Source organism: Lissotriton helveticus, chromosome 1_1 (assembly GCF_964261635.1).
Source record: "Lissotriton helveticus chromosome 1_1, aLisHel1.1, whole genome shotgun sequence".
In the NCBI taxonomy this organism is placed as follows: domain Eukaryota; kingdom Metazoa; phylum Chordata; class Amphibia; order Caudata; family Salamandridae; genus Lissotriton; species Lissotriton helveticus.
This window is the reverse complement of record NC_136057.1, coordinates 796408657-796435035: the sequence shown is the minus strand read 5'-3', so window position 1 is coordinate 796435035 and position 26379 is coordinate 796408657. Positions and strand designations below refer to the sequence as shown.

General features: G+C 38.2%; 1 protein-coding gene across 1 annotated transcript in view; it reads left to right on the top strand.

Moving 5' to 3' along the window:
• FOXP2 (forkhead box P2) overlaps positions 1–26379 on the top strand; it is a 273445-nt gene that overhangs the window by 208644 nt on the left and 38422 nt on the right. The window contains exons 12-17 of the mRNA XM_078674364.1: positions 403–479; positions 623–724; positions 3090–3211; positions 8183–8252; positions 10860–11023; positions 25525–25614. Coding sequence (XP_078530490.1) covers positions 403–479; positions 623–724; positions 3090–3211; positions 8183–8252; positions 10860–11023; positions 25525–25614 — 625 coding nt within the window. The remainder of the gene's footprint in view (positions 1–402; positions 480–622; positions 725–3089; positions 3212–8182; positions 8253–10859; positions 11024–25524; positions 25615–26379) is intronic.

Genomic DNA, 26379 nt, shown 5'->3' with positions numbered 1-26379 from the left:
ATTTACTTTGTGCATGTTTTTTCACAGCTCTTGTCTTGCTAATTTACTGACAATATCTTCACAAGGCCCCTGCTTAACGACACACAACGTGTAATGTTGCTATGTAACATATAGCCTTTGTAAAGCATGTCAGTTACAAAGGATATTCAAAGCACCTGAACTAATAAACAAAACATCAAGCATCTGACATGGTGTGAAACTCACTTGCTCTTTATGTCAAAAGACTACTGACACATGGCCCTTGTGGCTTAATTTGATTCATCGTTCTTGCTTTCTTCCTTCTCATGCCAACGGTTTTTCATCCACTCAGCTGCATAAGCATCAGCAATTAGTGTTGAAAATGTGTCCAATGACTTACACATGGCTCGGGCCTTGACATGCTGTTTTTGTTGTTTGTTGTAGAAATTGCCCCGAACTACGAGTTTTATAAAAATGCGGATGTCAGGCCTCCTTTTACTTATGCAACCCTCATTAGACAGGTGAGTGCTGATGTGTACAATTAACTTTGCCTGCGTAAATTAAAATTAATCAATGCTGAAAGTAAATCTCTGCTGAGAAAATGCCATCTAGTCTGGTTAGTAAATCATTATTTAATGTCACTATGTATCTTGTCTCGTTTTAGGCTATCATGGAATCAACTGACAGGCAGTTAACGCTTAATGAAATTTACAGCTGGTTTACGCGGACATTCGCTTACTTCAGGCGAAACGCAGCAACATGGAAGGTAACTTCTTCGACCACCATGACACCACGAATCCCAACAACATAACTGGGAGCATATAGTCACGTGACACAGAATAGTGTCTTCTTCCCCTCTTTTTAACCTACCTCTCGAATGGAATGAATTTCCTATTCAGAATGACATGTGAAAGAATAATTTTGCCTCTGATATCGTTTTCTAATTTGGTGCAATTAATAGCGGAGGCTTGGCAGAGAAGCGAGGGCCTGACACACTAATTACAGTGTGAGCTCTCAATCATCAACACCTTTGTTAGTCGCACTATATTACTTTTTCTCTTGCATATTATTGGCTAATTAGTTTGAAAAATGTCTGTTTGCCTTGTGCAACAAACGAATGTGGAAGGTTTTTGTCTTAGTCGCTGCCTTTTGTACACATCATACCTCATCACGGGGACTGAAGCTGCCAGAGGAGCAAGGGCCTGGACTACTCAGCTGGAACTAAGAGAAAGTAAAGTGAATATTATCCTGTCAGAACATAAATGCAGTTTATTTACCTAGACAAAAGAGCTCATCCATACCCCTGTCCAAACAACGTCATTGGCTGCATCCTAAGAGAAGCTAAAAAATGTTGGCTCTGTGAATCTATTTTCAGAAAAGAGCAATGTCTGGAAAGATAAGGGCACTCAGTTCAGACTAAGTGAACTGTTGTATTTTCATTTTAAAAATAAGCCGTCAGAAACATCAATTAGCCACAAGCCATTTGGTACAAAAGGGGAAAATGTTTGTAGCCGAGAAGAATGGAGGCAGCAAAGCACTCATCAGCATACTAAGAATTTCAAACTGCAAGATATGCTAAAGTGAATTAATTTGGATTTAAAATGCAAATTAAACTGGCAGGCGATTACAGATACTGGGGAGTGTGAAAGGCTCGGAAAGCTTTTAATTTACAAAATGTTGAGTTCTTATGAGTTGCTATGTGGGACTGTAAATGAATGTAATTGTTTTATTTATGCACATTTTTTCGAGATATCCATTTCTTATGATGAGTCTGTCAGGGGTAATCTGCAGAAAATATGTTTTGGCTCTTTTTGACTGGGTGATATTTTGGTTTAAAATGTGCGCGTTCTTTGTTACTTACTGTAGAACGTAGTGGTGGATGCTGCGCCGTTTGATTTACTGAGAGAAAATTTAAAAGAAATGAAAGGTGATTTAATATCTTAGCGTGGTCTCATCTCCACAGCTCGGGGATCCTGCAAAACTCATTCTGAACAGCTTATTAGTTCTAACTATATCGCATGCATAATAAAACTGCTCATTTGCTCATTAATATTAAAATTATCACATTCAGAGCCATGGGCATTAAGATCAATCAAATCCTTGGATTTCAGGTCAGATGCTAGATCTGCTTATGCCTTTTTTTCTTTTTCTTTTTTTCCCCTTTTATGCTGGCCTCGTACAGCAAGTCAGAAGCGTGTCGTTTGTGCAAACAGAAGAAATAATCTCCATAAAGATTACTTTTGTTTTCTAGTCCTAAAAGCAGAAATAGGTCACTACTAAATATACTTGGTACAGGACCTGCTGCTGATAGACAGCAATACCTAAGAGCCTAAAATGTTAATTACATTTTCGGAATAAATCTAACATATAGTTTTCAGCATTTTGTTGTTTTAAGATTTACCAATTTGACCTAAAAATGGAACTGCTTCCCTAAATGGAAGGCATTTATACAATACTCATTTTGGCGAAGCAGCACAATATAAGTTATTCGATAAAGATTCTCTTTAAAACTGATCATAATGTTAAAATGTTTCACTTGATATTTCTTTCTAAAAATATGAAAAGTGAGGCATCTGGGCGCAGAGCTTCATATTTTAAGAAGTATGTCCCTTAATGATAGAATACACAATCTGTCATTTCATTATTGCAGCGATGGAAAGTATGTCTTTCAGTCTATTTGCATAAAGCTTTGTGCAAAATTAGCACTTGTCACTGAAGCCTTTTTAGCATTTTAATATCTCAAGCTGGACTGGTTCCTTTTGGACGTCTCAGCTATCACATCGTACTTGATGAGGGACACAACAGAGCTGCACTACTTGTTCTGGCATTTTCAAAGAGACTGTGATTTTTACAGATACTGCAGTTTAGAAGACCTAGGTAAAATTAAGGGTTTGACAGTTTTCATTATAATGGCTGAGAAGGCTCAGTCATCAGAAAGTTCAAACCGTTGGTTGTATTGATTTATATTTTAATCTTTGTTTGTGTTATTTGACACACTTTCCTGAAATCATGATTAGAAATCGTGATGTTTTTGTCCCATAAAATATGTTTATCATTTATACAGAGCTCGTACTGCATGATACATTCTTAAATTGCATTATTCATACCCTTGCCCATCTTCTATCTAACAGAATGCTGTGCGTCACAACCTAAGCCTGCATAAGTGTTTTGTTCGAGTGGAGAATGTGAAAGGGGCAGTGTGGACAGTAGATGAAGCTGAGTACCAGAAGCGAAGGTCACAGAAGATCACAGGGTACGCTTCTGTTCATTTATAAAGATATAATGCTAGGGTGGGTAAGTCAATAACAAAAGTTAATATTGTACCCTCTGCCATATTTGATCTAAGGAACTGTTTAAACAGGTAAACATAATTAATCAGAAAAGTGTCCCATAGTACTTAAACTATTTTCAAGTTTATTGGGACGTCACCATCATATTTTAATAGATGCTTAGTGCTGACACTGCCAGCCAATCAATAGGTTGGCAATAAAGAAGCAAAAATGTGACACTGCACATTCAGGATAAATAATGTGCTTTCATTGAGCTTATAAAATGGTGTGGCCACCCAGTCTTCAACCACATCCTTTTAAAGACTACAATGATGTTCACTGCATAAAAGTGTAACTCTCCACTATTCCTTTCAGCTCATTTTCTGAACTGAAAAAGAATAGGAATACCTCTAAGCAACAGCCTCCTTGCCCTAGTTATGATGTGTTAGTAATTCATTTGAAAATACAAATAAGTTCTCGCTTCTATAGTTAGAATAAAATTAATATAATGTTGGGAATGTTTTCTATTTGTGTTTTTTATACACAATAATGTTTTGTTTCCTTCATCGATATTTATTGCAGATGAAGTGTGTTTAAACCATATCGCAAAGTCTATTACCATATACTGTCTCAAAGTGAGAGTAGAGTGACTGTCTTTCATCAATCACAAAAATTAATAAGAATGCCTTCTCTTTGGTGGGTGTGTAGTTTTTATTCCTGAAAAAAACAGAACCTCTTCATAATTATTCGCCAAGCCAATGGCATAGTGGAAACAACGTGCAAACATTGATCTGGCATGTGGACATGTTGATAGTCATTTGAGCCTTTTTATCACCAGCTTGTTGTATGTAACATTTGCCTCTGTTCTGTTTGCTGTGATTGAAAGTTCCTTTTTCCCACTTACAATTCCTATTTTAGTACTTACTCTGTATTTACCATGTTTTCTATATGTTTATTTGGAATTCTGTCCACCATGGCACAAATTTCACAGCCATTACATTTTGTAGAAGTTTTACATTGAGATTTTTTTCACTGCATTTATCAGATTGATGGTTATTTGTTTATTTATACTTTGAAATCTGAATTTGTCCAAGATTCCATCATGGAAGCATGTTAATTTCTGCCTGAAATAAGTAGGGATTTCCCTATTTGGATATATACTTTATGATGATGACTTGATCCTTACGCACAAGTGTCAACGCCAGCCAGAGTTCTGAGTCTTTCAAGAGTTTTGAATGACTTAGCAAGTGCACAGTTAGTCGAATAATTTACGTGACTTATTTACAAATATCCGCATTAGCAACATTGCAATATTTAAGTGCTAAAATCGGATCAAGATAGCCTCAAATCTTTCAAGATCCAGCATTGAAAAAGTACTCTGGTTCTCTCTCTTTCTCTCTGTTTTTCCTGCACTCTCTCAATTTGTCTCCATCACTATCATCCTCCATCTATCTCGCTCTGAAAGTCCACAACTTCAGCAATTTATAAGACTGCCATCCATCTCCCAAACCACAATTTTATGGAGGCCAGTATATCCCTCTGAATTTAATAATTCCCATACTATTTCTCTTCTTGAAGGGACACTCCTTAAAATGTTATTCTATACTATTATTCCAATAAAGCAGAATGACTGCACATCCACGAATTGCATTTGAGTGAAAACTATATAAAACGCAATTAGGGTAGGATGTCTCCATCCACCTACTGATATCACAAGCCGGAAGCTCCATTGGGTTTTTTAAGGTCAACTGATGTGCTTGCAGTGTGATCTCAAAGTAGCATTAAAGCTCTTGATCCTTTTCATTATGTGTGTAAGGCTCCTGGCACCATAAGGTGTTCGCATGTGAATCTCACTCAGCAATATCTTGAAACTGGAATTCAACCTTTGGTTTAAGATAAGGGTCTTGACAACTGCCAGTGTGGGTCTGTTTAATCTGAACATGCCTTGGCTTATGTGACTGAGAGCACAAATTGTTCTACATTTCCTCCCTGAAGCCATTCAATAATGGGGGTTATATTTGAAGGTGTAGCTCTAAGTAATCCAGCTTCTTTTGCAGATGTATTCTATATGGTTGACTCTTTCATGAACATGCTCTGCACAGCTTTTTAAGTGTTCTCTTTATCGTATTCAAGTAAAGAGTCCCTGCTGTGTCTTGGATACTACGTTTGGTCATTTTCCATTTGATTATAGCTCCCTTTGAGCGTTTATAAATCTGTGACCTGAATTTGTTGACCTTTTAGGTATTTCTGTTACTGACTGCAAGCTAAGGCAGCAAAGGATTATTCAAACCCATTTTAATGTTCCAATATCAGCTAATAAAATGGAATTTTATAAAATCACGAGAAAAATGTAGGCATGAGAGAAGTACAGCAGAAGTAATGTATTTGTGCAAATCAAATTAAAATAACATTTGTTAACATTCTGTGACAGAAAAAACGCATTTCCTGTAACTCAATTTTGTAAGCTTTCTAAAGTTTATGTAAAAAGTCTGAAAATGTAAACCAGATATAATTAGATAGCAGAGAAAAAGATCTTCAAATAGGAAATCATGCTCATGTGGGTATGTGACCATAAAGACAGAACTCATTAGCATTGTTCAAGGACAAATCTCATCTTTTAAAAATGGACCAAGAAATTAACACAGAATATTGCTTAAGATCCCATATCAAGTATACATGCTACAGTTTTCAAGTACATACTTTCTTTGAGTGGTAGGAGAGGCAGTGCCTTACAGACAGGGCCTTAATCTCTGGAAATTCCATTTTGGAAGGGCTTCACTAGCCATCCTGGGAGACCTGTAAAATGTACAATCCTGACAGGAGGCACTCATATGTTAGCCTATACTTTGCAAACTAGAATTATAACAACATCAGGAAATGAGCCAATTTTGTCTGGGGCTTCTATACATGTACCACGACTGAAGAAGGAGTGAGAAGTCTTTCGAAAAGGTATACCCTTGTCTACCCAAATACTGTGCATCAACAAACGATATGAGAGATACCTTGAGTCTCACCAAGTGCATGTATGTAGTGTATCTGAGACCAGTAAGTAACGGCACCCAGGTAAATCAGTGCTCACCTTACATTTATCTCAGACCTATACAACTAACTAAACTGTAGAGTGAGTGCTGAGCATACCTGTACCCTTGTTGAATGTGTGGCTACAGGGAAGGTCGATCTCTGAAAGTCCCTATAATGTTGGTAAATTGACTTAAACATCATTGACCACAGGAGGAATAGGTCCTTCAATGTATGGTCTGTATATAAATGTGCATGCTTTTTGAAAATATTAGAAATTGCACATGCTAATAGTCTGTTTATTACAATTAGCAGTGTAAACGAAGGTCCTGATGAAAGTCAAATTACTTTTCAAGGCAGTTTCATTGGCTGAAACATGTCCACCAAATAGACACCTGGGGTATTAAATCCTAAAAATGTCACCAATCTTAATTTTAATTTAGCCCCTTAACCTACACCATTAAATCATTTTCTAGGTTTCGGAGGATATTTTGACTCGCCTACACTCCCTTCATCTTATAAGTGTGAGTGAGGGTCCAATGAAGAAGCAAGCCACGGGTGGCACCTGTGGGTGAGGATTCTAAAAATAATATATATATATATATACAATCTGTACATTTGTATATGTATTCATAAATACTCTCTATCCTAATACAGATTAGTTATATAGGGCTGAGATAAATGTAAGGTGAGCACCAATTTACCTGGCTACTGTATAAAATGGCAAAACGAGCAGCGTTACCTCCCGCCCTATCACCCAAACAACACACAAAGTTGTGCGCCATCATACTAGCTGGTCATTAACCCATGCTCAGTGAACTCCGCCGGTGAAATCAGTTCTTCTATATATGCCGTGATGTTTAAATTGGAACACGTGACTATGAAACGATCCGGAAAAATAACACCAATTTTGAAAACCATGCCAGTAACCTTTATTAATGAACAATAAATTCAATATTAACATGAAAATAATAGCCAAAAGTTAAAACACTATAAGAGCTAAACAGAAACATATGCATAATACACAATAATACAAAACTGGATTGCTCTTGCATTTTTGCTATCAAAATCTGCCAGCATGGGGTGACTAATAGTCAATATATTTTGTAGAACACCTAAACTCTGATAAATTAAAACATAAACTTTCATTTAGCATTGCAGAGAGTCTTCCAGCTTCTATTTTATGAGTTGTTGAATACTTCATAGATATCAAATACGCCATGGAAGGAAATTCTTCTAAATTTCTCAGAGGCATTTCGAAACTATGATTTGCAAGTCACATGGAACCGCACAGAATGTTTCATCGTATTTCACTTTTAGAAGAAATATTTGTCAGCCTGGCTTGGGTGTGGGTGGGAGGCTGGGGGAGGGGAGAGTTGGTGACGAGGAACAAGTATTGGATTTACGTGAATTTTGCTTGCCATGAAATTAAGAGGCAGATTATCAAGATAGGACATAAAATTATCGCCGTTTTAGCGGCAGAAAACTGCAGCTAAAACGGCGATAATGGGCTAGATAATATGCTCTATGGAATTCCAATTGAAGCCCATGTTAGATGTCCTTCACATTTAACGTTGGCTTCAATTGGAATTCCATAGAGCATATTATCAAGCCCATTATCGCCGTTTTAGCGGCAGTTTTCTGCTGCTTAAACGGCGATCATTTTATCGCCTGTCTTGATAATATGCCCCCAAATGTTTGCCTGTGATACCAAATGCGTCTGCCAGCGCTTATACAGTCTGGTCTCAACTCTATCTTTCGGGACTGGTCTTTTTCAGAAGTGTGGGTTAACTTGCATTAAACATCAGTGAAAACTGTTAATATAGTTGCCATAAGCATTACTAACCAAGCCGTTTCACTTAGAGCCATTTGCCAGCATAAACCCTTTTCCTGCATGCCATGTCTACATAACTCAAAAAATGTTTTATACTTTTCAGAAGCCCAACGTTAGTCAAAAACATTCCTACCAGCCTTGGCTATGGGGCAGCACTTAACGCAAGTTTGCAGGTAGTGTTTTAAGCAGTACTTCTTGTCTTATTGCATGCACTGTTCACAAGTGATATTTTGACATGTATATGTAGTTGTTTTTATTGGCAGTGGCCTTTTATTTATTTCTGCTTTTGTATAATGGGTACGTTTTCAGAAATAGAAATGCAAGATGTAATTGATTTAGCTTTTGTACAGCATCTCGATGCCCTCTATTGGGTAGAGTTAGCACTTTATAAATGATAAAAAAGTACTCATTTAGACGTTTGCTCTTTTTCCTTTGAAATACATTGCATGCGCTGTGACAATCTCAGGTGTCATCCCAGTGCACAATGCAAGTGAGAATATAATTATTTATACATGACCTGTTATTAAAGATTTGCATTTAGTAGCTAAATACAAACACTCTTTAAATGTTATATAGAATACCTGTTTTTTCCTTATATTCAAATATCAGAGTACATATTAAGAAACATTGTAAAATTTAAGATTTTGAAAAATAAGGACCTCTTTTAGTTTCCCTTTTTGAGTTGGCAGTGAATAGCTTTTTAATAGTCATGTAATTGTGAATTAGCCTCAAATGTCTAATTTCCCATTAGTAAAAGCGCAAGAGGGCACAACCTATTCTACTTGTGCTAGCTGTAAATGAATATTCCATGAATATTCCATTTTCAATCCTATTGAGGGGGATGGTTGTAGGGGCAATTCAGGAAGGCATATAACACTATGTAACAGTGTATTATGAGAGAACAAGCATATGTACTCCAAATATGCCCCTTCCTTCTCATGAAAAACTTAACTTCAAATTGAAAACTACAGGAAGCTGCAGCACATATTGTTACTGAAATTGGTTCACTCATAACTCACTAAAAGGTGTAGCTGAGAAAAAAATATTATATTTTTCTTCTTAAGCATGTCTCTCATCTTCGAAAATATAGTGACATACCCACACAGTTGTTTTTTTGTTAGTTTCTTCTATTTTTTCGATCAAAGATGTCCATTGAGCAAGGTGTGCGCCCACTCAAAACCTGTAAATTGTTTGAAATAGGAAGGGGCAAACCTGATCACTATACATGTATACTGTAGATGTATTTATTCTTAAAATCTGAAGATTGGTCATCATAAATGAACTCTGGCAGCATAATGGAGGTACAGCATAGGTCATCTGATTAAGGAGAAGAAAAGATTTTAGAGGTGGTACGTTATACATGTGTCTTACTGAGGTGATTACACTTTGAACTTCCATGATCACTGTGATATAATATTAACGTCATGTTATATCTCTGACTTTCAGTGGGTAACACTAAAGTCCCATATCCGTGCTGGGCATTTTTGCATTATAATATAGGAAATAGATTTCTGTATCAAAATATGTTCTTCGTTTAGTCTAATGAACTTTAGGATTGGACTGGCCGATAGGCCAATCAGGTAGTGCCCGATGGACTGGTCTGGCATTTTTAGAAGTTGTGGTCCAGTTTTATAGCCAGATGGTCTGGTTTTTACTGAAGATTTCTGTGATATTATCAATTTTTAGTTATTTGCTTTGCTAATGTGGGCCACTTTTATTTTGGTGCCTGGACCTTTTTTTTGTCTGACAATGATCAGTATTACACTTGATATTCCTTGCAGATGGTGAAAATACTTACACACAAATGCTTTAAAATGGTGAAGACGCAGAATCACTGTGTGGAATACATCTTTGAATATTTAGTCCTGGTAAAGCAGGGAAATATGGCTTTCACTGCTATGGATATATGTAGGATTACACCACCTTCCATTTGAAGTTTTCACATTACCTATGATGGCTGTAAACTCCCACTTTCCTCAAACGTCTCCACGAGAAAGTGGAGAACAAAACTGAATCGGTGTTTATTCTGCCGCTTTGTTGTTCCAATACATTCAAGGAGTTTGCAACCCTGAACAATTGCAATATGTTTCTTTGTTCTTTCTTCAAATCTGTGGGGTTCCAAAGTTGGAACCACAGTGCATGCAGAAGATAGTCAACGCGTCTTTTACCCCCTTTTGGCACTCATGCCTGGGACTTTTTCAAGGCTTAGAGAGTAATGGTAGGGATGAACTCTCATGGAGTGGCTGGTGTGTGGAATATTTCGGTACTTTATAAATATCTTCAACTATAATAGTGAAAACCTGTCTCAGCACTGGGCCGTAGCGAGAGATGATGAGGGGGGAATGTCTAAAAGCAGCAATATTGTAACACATAAAGGTGTACTGGTGCAAGTAGTCAGAAAAGTAAAATATGAAGGATGGGGTGCTTTAAAATGTTTGTTGCATGCAAACCGTGGCAAGAGGTACATGGGGGCTATATTACTGCTGTGAATTTTCCAGAAATATTTATTACAGGATACAGATTACATTTGACAATGTTTACTGCCAATTGACAGTAGTTGATGTGAGAACTGTACTGATTACCATTCCGTGTGCTCCTAAAATCCATACTTTGAACAATATGTGCTGCACTGTTTTTGTAAATTAAAAAATTCATTAATATGAATGTATTCAATAGAATGCATTTAAATGCATGACTAACTGCTTGTATTGCTGTAGTTGTCGCTAGCTGGTTAGGTGTATTTTTTATTGTTTATTATGTCAATTTATTTCCTTTATTAGGCCGCATTGGCAGAGAGTAGTTTACCATTGCTTGGTAACCCCGGCTTGTTGAACAACACACCCACTGGTTTACTGCAGGCAGTTCACGAAGACTTGAACGGTTCACTGGATCACATCGACAGCAACGGAAATATCAGCCCGGGCTGTTCTCCTCAACCTCATATGTAAGTGCTTAGTAGAAAGCTAACATACAAAGACATATAAGTACAAAATAATAATTTTAATAACCAAATTCACAGTTGTTCTATTTCAAATAAATTTATGAACATTAAATAATTAAAAAGTACAAGTACAAGTTGTTGAAAATGAAATGATTTCTCATCTCCGTGGGTAAGTTTACTTATATTTTGACCCCTGTAAAGAGTGAGTATATGAACTTTTGTAGTGATGTTGCTATTTATGTTTAGGAGAATGAAACAAATAGGGCATGATTCACATAAGCACAATAAGGAAGAAACACTACAGCAGTACTCATTTACATACTCTTTCTTACATACCATGATGATGAATTGTCCCAAGACATGCAAAGTTTTACTAATAATAGTGCAAATAGGGCACAGTCCTTCTCATTTGTACTAACCGTTTAGAAATATTCTGCAATGTTTCATTTTTATTGCAGTTTAGATGCTTCGGGGATAATACTTAGCAGAATATAAGAGTACATAAAAGAGCACTACAGGAGTGCACCTTTACATACTCCAGAATGCCTTAGTGAGGAGGTCACCAAGTGATATACCCGAGGTTCATATTGTATAACTATTTTTTCACCATGCCAAAAATGGAGAAACAGATTTTAGAACAATTTCCAAAAATATTTAACACATCTTTTGCATGTGTAACAAAGATATTAAAGATATAGTATCGATATTAAGAAGAACAGCAAATTGTGCCTCATATGTAGGTTTATTGTCCATATTTTACAAGTGGAGAAAATGATTAAATTTCTTATCAAATCAAGTCAGCTAATAAAAATAGGTGCACCGTATGTTACATTTTTACCGTTGTACAAAAATCATTATTTAAAAAGTACTGGGTTAATCGGGGTTTGCTACGTTCCTTGCCACATAGTTAAAAAAATACTGCATTATCTCACATGCTCAGTGTTTTATCAGTGGCAACATGATGTGAAACATTTTGTATAAATGAATGCATTACAATATAGAGACTACCACTGTACTTTCCAACGGCTTTGTGAAGTAGAACCTCTGCATTCTGCAAATCAAAATGCATATTTTTGTATGGCAATTATTTGGAAACATGAGTTAAAAGTCTTAAGACACAGGGCAATGAAAATTACAAAACTAGTCTTACTTTGATATAGTGCTTCCCAAATCTAAATTTTAAGTATCTAACTTTAGTTATGCCCTTTTAAAACCACTGGTATTCCCTAGCACTTTCCAGTACATATAAGAGGGATCAAAATTGTAGCATTGGGGCACTAGTGAATATGACAAATCATTTTAGTATTCTTTGCAGTAAATTCCTTGCCTTTAAACCATTCATGCCTTTTTTACTGTGGTAGGGAGTTGGCCAATTTATATGAACTGTCAAAGGTAAAGTTTAACTGTTAACCCACGGCTTAGCAGAAGCTAGTAAAAACGATTTTTTTCTGTTCTATAAATCATCAGAATTAGATATTCAATTTTAATTACTGGTGGGTCTGTATTGGCAAGGTTTATATTTTATATTTTATGCAATACTACGATCTCTATTAATATTTAGCAGCTAACTATATCATTAATTACTTTAAAATCTTGCCCCTACCATCTTTTTAATGGAGCCGAAAGAGGAAAATAATTAAAAATTGATGTATTGTGAGTTTCAGATGTGTACGTTGCTTTAGAAATGCCTAGCCTTAATCCGTGTTGTCGATTCGGCAGTTTTTTATTTACTAAACAGCAATGCCCAAGCCCCAAGCTCCACATCACTCTAATACAAGGATATATATATATATATATATATATATATATATACACATATATAATATTTTTTTACAAATAACATAATTAATTATATTTTAGTGCCTCTAAAGTATCCTCTTTGACAACAGTTCAGCATTTTTATATCCCATTGTACTTTTCCTAGTAATTTCTTTTCACTTTATTTAGGTCGCAGTTCTATAATGAGACATTTTGAATGTGTCTGTTTTGAACCTCACATACATGTTTGTGGGACTCCTCATTACTTTGCAGAGTTTGTTCACTGTTTAGCTTTCATGTTAACCACCACTAGTGAAGTGTCTTGATAATCACCCTCAACTTTCCGACAGTGTATACTTCTTGACACACGCGAGGAGATGGTCTGCTATAATCAGTTTCTGGCTGTAAGTTTTTCAGAACGGAAAAAAGGGCTCTTTTGGAAATCATTAGGTGTTGTAAATAATAGAGAAGTAGTAATCAAATCTGAAGTAGAAAAAGCAGGAGTCTGTGCCATTGAGATTAGCACTGCTCTAACACCTGAAAAGTGAGCAATCAGAGACGTGGCTTCACCTCTCAGGCTTTATGCCGTCAGCTACGCCATAGGCAGCTCGAGGCATCCTAGTTTAGTCTCTACTTCAGCAGCCCTCTAGGGTTTACTAATGCTCTCCTCTCATGCAGATGCCACAACAATGCCCCTTGAAAAAGCAACAAGAATTACATCATGTATTTTAAACGGCAAAACTTTTACCTAAAGTGCACGGTGCATTAGCTTAGGAAGTGATGCGTTATAACTGTGAAACATGTATTCATTTTTTTTAATATGGCATGAGTAAATAGGCATACAAGAAGCATAACACACAATATGAACATGCTAATTATTCTTAGAAACAGCAGAGGAATCCCCTGTTGAGGCCTAAACAGTCTAGTAGATGAAGATTCTTGTGCTATATATTGTATAACCCCAACATGTATTATTATTATTATTATTATTATTATGTTTTTTTAAAAGAGGGAGAGTTCGGAGAAGCATGTAGAAACGCCATCGGACTATAGCAAATTATTTTTAAGACAAAGATATTTACAGATTTTGTGCACAGTAATGCATATGATAGAACGATAGGGGTAGGATCACAACATATCTTTACTGTTGCTAATACTTGTCCTTGGTGTTAAGTAACAGTGCTCTATGCAATTATGAATGCAGATTTGGGGAGGTGGTAATGCATGACCAGCATGTTTATGCATATTTGTGTGGCATTTTATTTAGCAGATGAGGTTTTGTCTTATTTTTGTGCTCTCGCGGTTTTGCGAAGCATGATTGCATTTTGATTTTATGTTATCCTGTGGGTGTTGCCTTGCATTCTGTTATTGCTGTTTTGTTGTGTTGTATCCCGTTATACCTTTGCCTATTTTTATTTTGCTTTGTATTACATCATTTTACTCTGTTTTGTTTTTTAATTTAGAGGTAAACAAATGCTGTCATGTTTTCACTAAAAAGTGGCACTTTTCATTAACCACTCTCTAAGGTGGAAAAATACCACTACATGAGCTGTACAATTATTCAAGGCACTGGTCAGGCCAAACCTGTGGCAGAGACCTGTCTTAATGTAGCACTTTTAGTGGTCAAATTATGTGACGCACTCACAAATCTGTACTTTATATTCATTTCTGTTAATTGGACTATTTTGGTAACATTAGCCTGGTCCTTAAAGGATCAATGTCTACATAAACCCAAACCACAAAGTAAAACATGATATCGGACATAAAACCTAACAACATACTAAATGCTAATGAAAGCCCAGACCAAAACTACTTACTGTTTCGTAAATATGAACATACTAATCTCGTGTTGAATGCAAACAGCTCTTTGTGCCCTAAATACGATTACAGGTGGGTTCAAATCACAAATCTTGATCCTTTTTCCCTAAGATATCATAAGATCAAATTTTTTTAAAACAGGGTGGGCAGAAAATTGTGAATTTATAGTTTGCTCACCTGATAACTGGTCAGTAGACGGGCATGTAGAATTTGTGCACTATCCCTTACTGTGGGGCCCAAAATTCAGAATGGTGTCCTAATTGTGCACTAAGTAATTGCTTTTCCCCTTATTATCAGTTATGATAAATTCTTGAGAATGATAAAACCTGTCTCAGGCCTCTGCCACTGCAGGGCCGGTGTGCACAGTTTACTATAATAATAATAATAATAATAATCCACATTTGTAAAGCGCACAATCACCCGTAAGGGTCTCTAGGCGCTGGGGGCCGTCGGGAAGATTAAGCAAGCTATTGCCCAGAGTCACATGGTGCTGGGCTAATCTGCCGCCGGAGCCGGGGATCGAACCGTGATCCCCAGATTCCGGAGTCAGTCGCCCTGGCCGCGGCGCCACACCTCTTCCCTTGCAGCCATGTCATGCCATGTCACTACCACTGTGACATGGCATGTAAAGTAGTTGCCACATCTGAACCTGCCCTTTTACTGCATATAAGTCACCCCTAAGGTAGGCCCTAGCTATCCCCATGGACATGGTGCGGTGTAGGCAAAAGGTAGGACATGTGCCCTAACTATGTGGCATGTCCTGGTAGTGACAAACAGCCTATTTGGTTTCTCACTGCTGTGAGGCTGCCTTGTATTAGGTTTGCATTGGGGATTCACTGATATATGCTTCAATGGTAATTTCTGATATGAGAGGGGTAGCGTTGCCATGTTTGGTATGTTTGGAATAATAGTGATTAATCCTGCTTATTGGTAAAAGCGGATTTGTCATTACTATTTTAGAAATGTGACTTTTAGAAGTGGGCATTTGTGTGTGCTTGTGAGTCTTTGTGCCCATGCCTACTTGTGTATTCAATGTCTGGTGTAGACTGACAGGAGAGAGGGGATGTGCATTCACTTTAGACAGTCACCAGGGGGGTTGAGGTGTGTCCTGCCTATCCTGGGTGACTCAGTGATAGGCTGAATAGACCGTGGCTGCATTTGGAGTGGCAGGAGGAGTTTTCCTTGCACCTAAATAGACCTGGTCTGCATTTAGAGTGGTGAGAGGGTTGCACCTGCACCTGAATAGAGCTGTACCTGCCTTTTACAATTTTGTCTCCGCCCCCGTAATGTGTCTGGGGCCAGGGCTTGGGATGTGAATAGGGGCGTGGTGCACTTCTGAAAAGTGTGAAGTGCCCAGAGCACAAAGACTATTTAATTATAAGTACAGGGGCTTTGACCCCATGATTTCAGACTTTACGTGGACTTGTAACCAGACACTGCTGGCTTTACAGACTGCATCTGGCCAGAGGAGAAGCTTATGCTGCCAGGAAAAACCGCCACTGGAACTTTGCCTTGCTGTGCTAACCTGCTGAAAATACTGCCTCTTGTTTCTCTGCAAGGATCCTGTGTGCTGGCCTGTTGCCTGCTCCCTGCCGGTATGCCCAAGTGATCTCCCAGGGCTTGGTATCCTGCCCTGAGGTACTCAGAAAACTTAGCGCATGGAGAGCACGTTATTCTTTCAGCGTGCTTTCCCTTTGCTTTGAGAAAGTTCTGGCGCATATATTCTGTGTTACCAGAGCCATGGCGTTGCGCTCTTCGAACCCTCAAGGGAGGGGCAACCTTGCCGTGGTGTGCAGAGTCCAAGGAGGAAAGCAGCTGCCTCTCCCAGCGCAGTAGCTTGTCAGCGAGACCGGTGAGAGGGAGCCAGCAGTGTTGCTGGGCAACCGGCATGGCCGACTGGAGTTCCCTGCATTGTCCTGCCATGCCCCCAGAAGCTCATGAGGACGCTGCATTGTCGGCGGCCGCTCAGAGGAGTCTCCAAGCTGAAGTGGAGCCAACGGAGACTTCGCTCCATGCCCTGCTGCCGTGGTAGTGGTGCTGCAAGAGGATCCTTGCAGGAAGGAGAAGATGTCTCATACCTCCCGTTGCAGTAAGAGTAAGGACAGAGATTTTGTACCGTGTCAACCTAGCCCTGAGGGCTAAACCGGGATTCCGCCGGTGGCCGCCCGCTGGCTTCCTTTCTTCTGTGCCCCACCGAGGAGGGCAGACGATCCCAAGAGCACCGGGCAGTACCAAGGGTTACTCGCAGTCCCTACCATTGAGTGGTAGGTGGGAGACCCAGAGAGGCCTCCCCACTGACATTGGCATTGCGGGTGGAGCCCCCAAGAAGGCCTCCTCATGTTGTGTGAGGAATGGGCCACACTGCTTTTCTCGGTCCCTAGGGGCCATTTTTATATCACACATGGGGGATTTTGCAGCACTAGGATAATTCCCGCATAGCCTGGTGTAGGCGAGCAGGTGGCCCAGAATCCCACCAGGAAGGGAACTGGGTTATGCATAACCTCTAATAGGAGCGTTGGGGCCGCTCTGGGTGGTGTTTCTTGTTATGCTGGTAGTTCCTTTGCAGTATTCCTCATGATAATGGCCTTGTGTCCTGCCTGATGTGATAATGTTGCTTATATCTTGCAGTTACAAGTATTTACTTTAGTGCACTACTGGTGTTGTTATGACAATTGCACAATTTGAGAAGTGATTGTGTAATCTACGTGACGTCATGACAACTTGCTTAAAGGCACAGTGACTTATGTAATTATGGTTTAATGTGTTTTATGAACAATACAAAGGATATTTTTATATAACCTTGTGTGGAGTCCCTTTTTTGTGGTGTGCCTAGTGTGTCATTTGTGTGCGTGTGTGTTGCGCAAATGCTTTACACATTGCCGCTGGAATAAGCCTGCCTGCCCTGCAAAGCTACCAAGGGGATGAGCAGTGGTTATCTTGTGTTTGTAACTCCCTTACCCTGACTAGAGTGGTGGGTTCTGCATGGCTTAGGTGACCCATTTCTAACAATTGCACTAAAGGTGAGACACACTTTCAAAGTATATACATCTTAAAATGTTTAAAATAAATAAAATGGAATGTGCTGTACATTACCAAAACGTGCATATTATTCCATTCCGATTTATCTTTCCTAAAACCAGAAGGGTGCTGTTGACACGTGCAGAAAGAATATAAAGGACTGTTAAAGTCTTCTTGCAAATGAGCAAACACCTAAAAGATAAAACAATAGAACTGTATTTTTAGTGCACATTGAGTAATTTTTTTTAGATTGGCGATTTTCAGTTGCGGCCCGTGGAGGGAGTTCCGTGGGGCGGGGGATGGGCAGGGTGTGGGGTAGTAAACAATGGAATATGGATGTTTGCAGGTAAATAAACAATTAAATGAATAAAACAAATTTCTTTTTGCGCCCTGCATTGCAAAATGCGATGCAGGGCGCGCAACGAAATTCGTTGTATTCATTTAATTGTTTACTTACCTGCAATCATCCATATTCTGGTGTTTATTACCCTCCACCCTGCACCTCCCCTGCCCCGCCTTTCCACCCCACGGAACTCCCTCCAGGGGCGGCAACTGGCCATTTTACAATGCTTCCCAATACAAAGGTAAGACGAATCATACTGATTTCCACAGTAAAACAACATCCGTTGATTTAAGGCTCTTTAGTCCTTATTGTGGATAGTTCGAGTGCCTGTCTAGCTTCATAAGCATTGGCATAATCCATATTTTGTTTCTACGAGAAATAAATTCAGATATTTGATGCAATTAATTAATCCCAGTTTGGGAATTATTTCCCTTACCTAGAGAAGCATGAGGTCCAGTGGGCAGCTACGTAAGCTATGATATCCAACATCAGGTGTCATTTCTTTGAAAAGAGACATTAGGGATTCATTATCTCGTCGTCAAGCAGGGGTGGCCAAGTCTCTATCATAGTGATGTGCAGGTGCATTTTTTGGGATTGTCATGTGTTGCAAATTTAACCAGCCTAATATAGCTCATGTTCTAAAATAATTTTTCTACCTGCTGAGTGGTCCAGTTACTTGGCTTACAACTTTTGACATTCATTACCCTGCTTTAATTTGAAAGCATCTTTCTTAAATTAGGGATAGGTACTTTGTAACACGTTTCAAGTTCTATCAGTATACCCCAGATTCAGGCCAATGCCTCATGGGCAGTTGCGAAGGTAAAAAAGATTATGCATTTGTATTTTTAAAGCTAGTTTTTAAATGCAAACTTATGTTTTTGTATATTTTTGTGGTTGAACAGAGATGTAAATCTTTACCTGAACAACGGTTGAGTTTGCCATTCTGGTCTCACAGACAGCGATCTATAAAGAAAGGGGGAAAACATTTCAGATATCTAACAGGCTTCACTCATTATAAGCAGAAGTCGGATTTGAGGTGTTATCTTTAACACGGATTCAGAACATAATGACAAATGCTAAGCCACAGGCCAAAGGAGATGATGCATGGGTAATGTGGGCCCAGTGTAGTTGGAAATTTGTAGGACAGGATTTAAAGCAAAAGCTTATGTCTTGGAAGGATGAACGTGGAGCAAAGTCCAGAAAGACCAGACAATGTCTGTCTTTTCTGCGATCTTAGTACAAACACAAACAAGGAGCGTTGCTTAGTGTAAGACACGAATTTGTAAAGCTCCTAAATTCAGATGCAAAAGAATTGAGTGTAGTTGTAGGTACTATAGTAAAACTAGGCAATGTTAAACCCAATGTACTGCACAGCTGCATGCACTGACTGTCTTATGGCTGTATGGACGACCTGATACTGCTGCCCATCACTTTTTACGCAAAGACAGCAAGACAGTCGGTGCACATCGGTGGCTGCACATTGGGCATTCACCTAGTTCTTTAAATTGATATATAGAGGTGCTGGTACTCTCTATTTTGGGCACCCGTTTGGTCCTGATAATTCCTCATAGTTTCCCATTAAATATATTGTAGCAGTGCTCAGAAGAGCAGGTAGTATCCTTTTCAAAGTGCAGATAAGCAGTACTGGACAACACCTTCCCATCTAAAGCACTGCATTCACCCTAAAATTGCTTTTTGCAGTAGATCATGCTAACAAGCTTTTTACGAACATAAGTAAGAATGTCTTCTCTCAAAGCACTCGTAACACCTTTGATGCAGATGATGTATACTGTTTACTTCTGACAGCCATTCAGTCTTACTGAGCTATAGAACTAGTCCAAGTATGTACATTGCTTTAGATAAAATGCTACAGATTATATTTAGAATTGGTAGACAAGTTGCGAAAATTGCTGGTTTTAGGATGATTTGTGATGATTTTTGGCAAGGTCCTGTCACCAGCATTAACAACATACCTTTGGCAATGTCAAGGCCTGTTGTTTTTATAGGATGGCTCAGGAGTTTATTTCCCGTAGGTCACATAATCTGTTGTTAAGCAATATGCATCTGTTATGCTTGGAATTGTTTTGATCCCGTCAGCTTTATAACTTTCACTTCTCACCAAGCTAGATGGTCCTGGTTATGCCAGCCTTGCTTATGGAAGACAATACTTTCAATATTCCGAAAGAAAGAAAATGGAAAGGAATGATGTAGGACATTAGCATGCAAAAGTGGACCTTGCTGGACCAGTGCCTATTTCTCATCCTAATCAAGGCTTTGTTGACAAACAGCTAGTTATAATATTTGGATATATGGTTATAATTATTCTTATCATTTCTGTGGAAGACTGTTACTGTAAAAATTAAGCATGCATAAGTTTTTCCTAAAATATTTTATACCAAGGGGCATAACTGTAATGGGGTTTAACCTGGGTAAACACTTTTAGTAAGTCATTGACTGTTACTGTTTTGCACAGTGCTTCTTAGTATGCAGCATATAGCATTAGGTTTGTTTACTTTCCCTCACGAGGAACATATTGTCATATGCAGCATATTCAGACATTTATTTTAGAATATCAACATGTCTTAGACGAAAAAGTATTTTGTATATTATTTTTGATTATGTAATGCTATTAGGAGACAGTAAGATAGGGCCCTATTCGCAAATAAAATGTAATAGCGCAGACGAAGATTTATGGCTCTGCCTTATAGCACTTTTTCATTGATCTTCTATTCACAAACATACCCAGAAAGACATATGGAAAGCTACACCAAGTGCAGGTTTCCATGCCTACTTCTGGGATTCTCACATGACTATTGGCGAATGCTCTTTTTCCCATAAATGTAATTCTCCATAGCAGAGAACTCCACATTGAGGAAATGGAACCTCAAGTGCAAATGCTTTTTTATGTGAAGCATTTTTTTCCATGAAGAAAGCCCTTCTCATACTCCCCTGATCCATCCTCCTTAACATGGGAGAAAGAGGGTTACATCAAAGCTTGGCTAGAGTAAATATCTAACATTTCCAGGGGGCTAGAATTCAGAGAGTAGTTTGCAAATGCCTACAGATAAGCATGTTTGTGATCATGTCCAAACATCATGAGTGAAGATATCCACTCTTGTAAATACAGATACGCCTGCCAGGAATCCCTTTGTGAATTTTCTTTTTAATAAATATTTTTTTATTAATCCATGATAGTTACAATACATTGGTATGCATTAAAATATTCAATGGTTTAATACAAGTCACACAACTCAGACTTAGAAAACAGTTAACAGTGCATATAGTTGTGTTACAAATCTAAGATATATGACTATTCCTTAAAGTGCAAGTGTTTAGGCCATCAAGATGTATCCCCAGCGTATCACATCACTCGTCCACATAGGACACCACTGGCCCCCAGATCTCCATGCCTAGTTTCCTTTTTCGGGCACTTTTTAGCACATATAGAATATGTTCTAAATTAAACATGGTTAAAAGTATAGCCCTCCATAATTCAAATGATGGTGCATCTTTCTGGAGCCACATTGAGGCAATACATAGCCTGGCTATAGCTGTAGCCAGAAAAATCAGATATAGATATTTATGAGCCAGCTGATCACATTCATCCCTATCCACTACCCCCAACAATACTTGAGCAGCTGACAATCTGACTGGCCCATTCAGAATTTCCGCTAAAAACTTCTCTAGACGCCCTTTGTGAATTTCTGGTGAAAAAAATAAACTCTGTTGTAAAGTGTACAGTTCAGAGGTCACAGAAGTACCTTCAAACATTTTGATTTGGACATATTCTAGGGCATCTCTGTTATGTCATGAGGTTGGACTGCCAATCACAGATGTGAGCATAAGCATTTTTCTTGTGCACTAGAACATATATTTGACATGGTAAGTTTCCAGCACTTTGCTAAATACCTGTAGTTATATCTTTGCTCTGCTGAATGGTGGGAGTAGCATTCATGACCTGTCACAATTTCTATTTATTTTTAGATTGTAACCTCTGATAGCCAAGTACTGCTTTTCCCTGTGTGTTTTTGTTGTTGTCAGTTTAAATTTAGGCTCCCAGTCTAATGGACCCCCCTTGAAACTTCATAGACACCTGCACAATCAGTAGTATTGTATAGGGAGTTAAAACTATTGGATTATTAGTGAGATATTAACAGTGAATCATGACTTAGGAGTACTGTATGACCTGGGAATCAGTTTTGCAGATGCTCATGCTCTCAGAAGCCATGCTATCCTGAAGACTTTGCCAAGTTTCCTGAACTACTAAGAGGATAGTACATGTTTTGAGTAGTTTTAATGATAGTAAAAATGAGCCAATTTTGTTTTACGTCACTGGTGATGCTAAGTCAAAGAAGACACCTAGATATTCCACCTGAGCCAGTAGGGCAAACACAGAGCTAAAACATCTGGATCTGGCTGTTGATTAGATGGTTTCCTTGTCCTTGTCTCTCTTTTAAGCTTACAATTTGTTTATAGAGCTGTACATTGTCACACTTTATGTGCATAGGCTCTCACTTGGCAACCCTTCAGATAGAAATGACCATCACATATTGGTTGGACATCAACAGAGTTATGTTTTGTTTAGTAATACAAATGTTTTTTTACTCTACCAAAAGATAACTGTTTTAGAAATCAAAACAGTGTTACATGAAATCCCTTCTCTTGGTTCCCCGAGTGAGGAAAACAAGGTTGGGCGGGAAGGCTTTCTCCTATCTTGCTCTGCTTTACTGGAATCAGCTTCCAACTCGTCTCAGACAATTCTCTGACTTTCTCCAATTTAGTAAGCTTCTTAAGACCGCCCTGTTCTAACATTGCTCAGCTAAGCCTTATGGTAATATCGTCCGAAGCTCGGAGATATGATTCTGGGGATGATTCAGGCACTATACAAGACTTATAAATAAATAAATAAATAAAACATGACCATCAACACTAGAAGAGACATTTGCTGAGTCCTTCTCCGAATGTAATGATTAACACATGACCTACTGTGTGTTTTTAAATGTGGTTTACCTGAACATCTATTTCTCAAGTTAAGTAATTGCTGTAGACATACCCTACATGTTTATTCTACAGCATCTCAATCAAAATTTTTATTTTACTACTATGCAATGCAGGCATTGCCACGCACAACAGTGAAAAACAAATGCAGTGTGTTCTCTCTTTTGTCTTATTTTTGGTACATATGATATTTTTCTATTTACCTTTATCAATCAAGATTGACTTTTTTCAAAAAGAGCGTAGATCCACTTTTTATAAAAGCAAAGTCAAGAATTAGTTTGAAGCTTTGCAATATAAATTAGATATGACACACACACCAGAAAAACAGAAAATGCTGAGTGTCTGCTTCTTACTAAAACACTTTGAATAATATATTATAAAAACACATGTGACAGGGCCACTTAAGATGCCAGTAAAGCAATTGGAGTGTATTCCATGTCTTACATTTTCAAGTCATGTTATAGTGTTAACCACATACTGTTTATAGATCAGTCATTTCTAGCAATGACAGCTAGCACTGTATTTGTTATCAAAAACAGAATGTGACATTCTGACATTTCAAAGTACTAGCAGATTAGCGATATCATTTCAAGGTATGGACATTAGAATGAAAGGGTAAACTTACTTTGGCACTTCTCATATTATAAGAATATAATATCGCTATTTCCACTTATCTGTGAGTTATGAGCTTTGAATACCACTGGAAAAAATCAAATGTTGCATTTCCTTAATATTTGAATGAGTTGAACAAACAGGTATTTATTCATTTGTATGCAATTTGATTGTGAATTTAACAGCAACTTTACAAAAGCAAACACATTGAAATCTACTCTGGACTTCAAATTATCAGTCACTGTATATTTTCGTATTGTTACCTACACCACTCATAGCTTTTTCTAACTAGAAGTGTGGTTATCTAACTAGGAATCTTAAATTCTGTTGTCCTAATGAACAAACATCATTACACCATAGCAGCTACTGTAACCGGTTTCTGGCATTCCAGCCGTCTTCAGCCCGGCTGTAATGCCAGAAACCGGTCCTCGGAAGCTTGTTTCCGGTCCAGGGAAGACATGGCTTGGCAGTTCGGGCTGGACTGTTCCCATGAGGCACAGGGTCAGACTGATTTGCATATAGCCATGTCTGAACTGGGGTGGCAGAGTGGGCTAAAGAACGGTGATGGATTAAACCCAGATCTTTTGACTGGGTGTGAGTGTTTGATTGATTCAGATGCTCCGTCCATCACCACCCCCTTTTGTACCGCTCTGTGCACATTGACCTGCTATTCAGTGACTCTGTCCCTAAAATGCTCTTCATAAAATATGTTTCATTAACTGTCTTATAAGACCATTGTAGAGAACACAAAACATGCATCTGTGGTATTCATACCAACTATATAGAGGGCAAAATTATTTGCCTGTCTGGAGCAACACTGTGCTCTGACTTATCTGCAGTTTTAAATGCACTTCAATGACATGCGGCAGGGAAAAGTACCTCAACCATATATGTAAAACCTAACTTTATTTAGTCATAAGTCACCTCTAAACTGTGCCTTGAAAGCCCATTAGCCAGGGTGCTAACATATTAAATATAAGGCACACAAGATATTGTGTGCTCACAGCGAAATAAAACCAAAATCTATTTTACTGTTTATGCTTCGCTAGACTTTTCCTGAACAGTCCTAAATCCTAAAATCTTTATTATATACACCAGTATCTAATCAAATATGATGTAACTTACCATTTGAAAAGCGGCAACAAACTGAATAGGTTTGTTGCAGCTATGAAATGAGAGGTATGGCACTGTGTAGTACAGACCTTTGTCACACTGTGTTTACTTAATTATCAGCAAGGATATAAATAATTACGAATGTATAATAGCTGTATGTTGATAATACCGGGAAATTACTTTTGTGTGTGCCAAGCACCTGTAAGCAACCTACAAAGTATGTGGTGACATTAATTTCTTCAATGGTTAAAGTGTCTTTGAAAAGGACCAACAATCTTTCGATATTTAAATGAGAGACTTACATTCATAGTAAAAAGCAACACAGTGTTATTTTGTGTGCTATGTTTTGCTCTTGAATTTAGAATGATTTAATTAGGCTATGTTTGTCCCTTCTTCTGGGTGATAAGTCTTTAAATTGCAAATTTCTGTTTTGTGTGTTCTCTCATCAAAGTTATGTATATAAGTTTTATTAATCATTTTTGTCACACATCATTCCATAGCCATTCATAATAATAATCCTTTATAGTCCAGTTCTTCCCTCATATTGGCTGCAAGTCTAAATTCTCCTGTCCAAAAAGTCTGTCTAGAAGTATCATTCCTACGTGTTTTAGTCCTAGATCATCCCAGACAGACTGAGATTTCACATGCAAATCATGTATTTTCTGTGCTGTTTTGCTAACCATTATTTCTTTTAAAATCCTCCCATTTAACTGTCAAAACCATTCCAGTCTGTATTCATTCTTCCTCCAAGTGTCTTGAGTGCTGTTCTTCCTGGTTGGGTCATTGTAATTGCTGTATCTTTTCAGTTTGACATTGTTCCAGTCCCCTGTTGTTGCACTTACAGATCATTCCAGTTCCTTCTCACTCCTCTTGACAAAAGGATCATCCCAGTCCCCTGTCATTCCACTTTGAGATTGCTCCAGTGCCTACAACGGTGAGCCAATTACACTTTAATGGGATTAAGGGGGGATGTTAATACAGTTAGATAAATGTTCGTTGGTTAAATATTAGATGGAAGTCGTGTGAATTAAAACATTGTATACATTATAGCAAGGCAGTAAAATCAGTTAGAAACTGAACTGTCCAGATAAGAATAGATTCACGTTGTTATAATGTGAAGTTTCCAGCTAGAAACATACAAACTGCTGCTGAAAAGATGTGATATATGTATAGTTTATATAAGTTTGATAGTTTGACACTAGCATATTTTTTTTACAGTAAAATAGTTTATGTGTCAAACATGATAGTGACTAGTGTTGATTGATTATACAGGCACTTCAGTGTGTTTTGTGACATGTTTAGCGGCAAACATGTCATGGTGATTCAAATCATGTGCCCATTTCTAGTCAGAGATGATCCTCAGGCAAGTCGGTCTTGGTTCTGCTTCTATATGAACAGTCCAGACCAAACAGGTAGGCCAGATCCCATCTGGAGATGCCAGAAAAGCAATCCCAGTCTGCTTTGTTGGACCTCATCAGTAATGTGCTGTTTGGGACTTGTGGCACAAAACACACGGGCCATACCTCTTGTAGGTTGGATATCATATATTAAAAGATGTTTGGAATGATTTCAAAAGCATTTGCTACGACCAGTCACTCTAGATTGAATCCATTGCATCCTTTTGTGCACACTATGCCACTCTAGAGACTAACCTGATACAAATCAGCCTTAGTCATTCCCCAATACGAACAGGACAGCC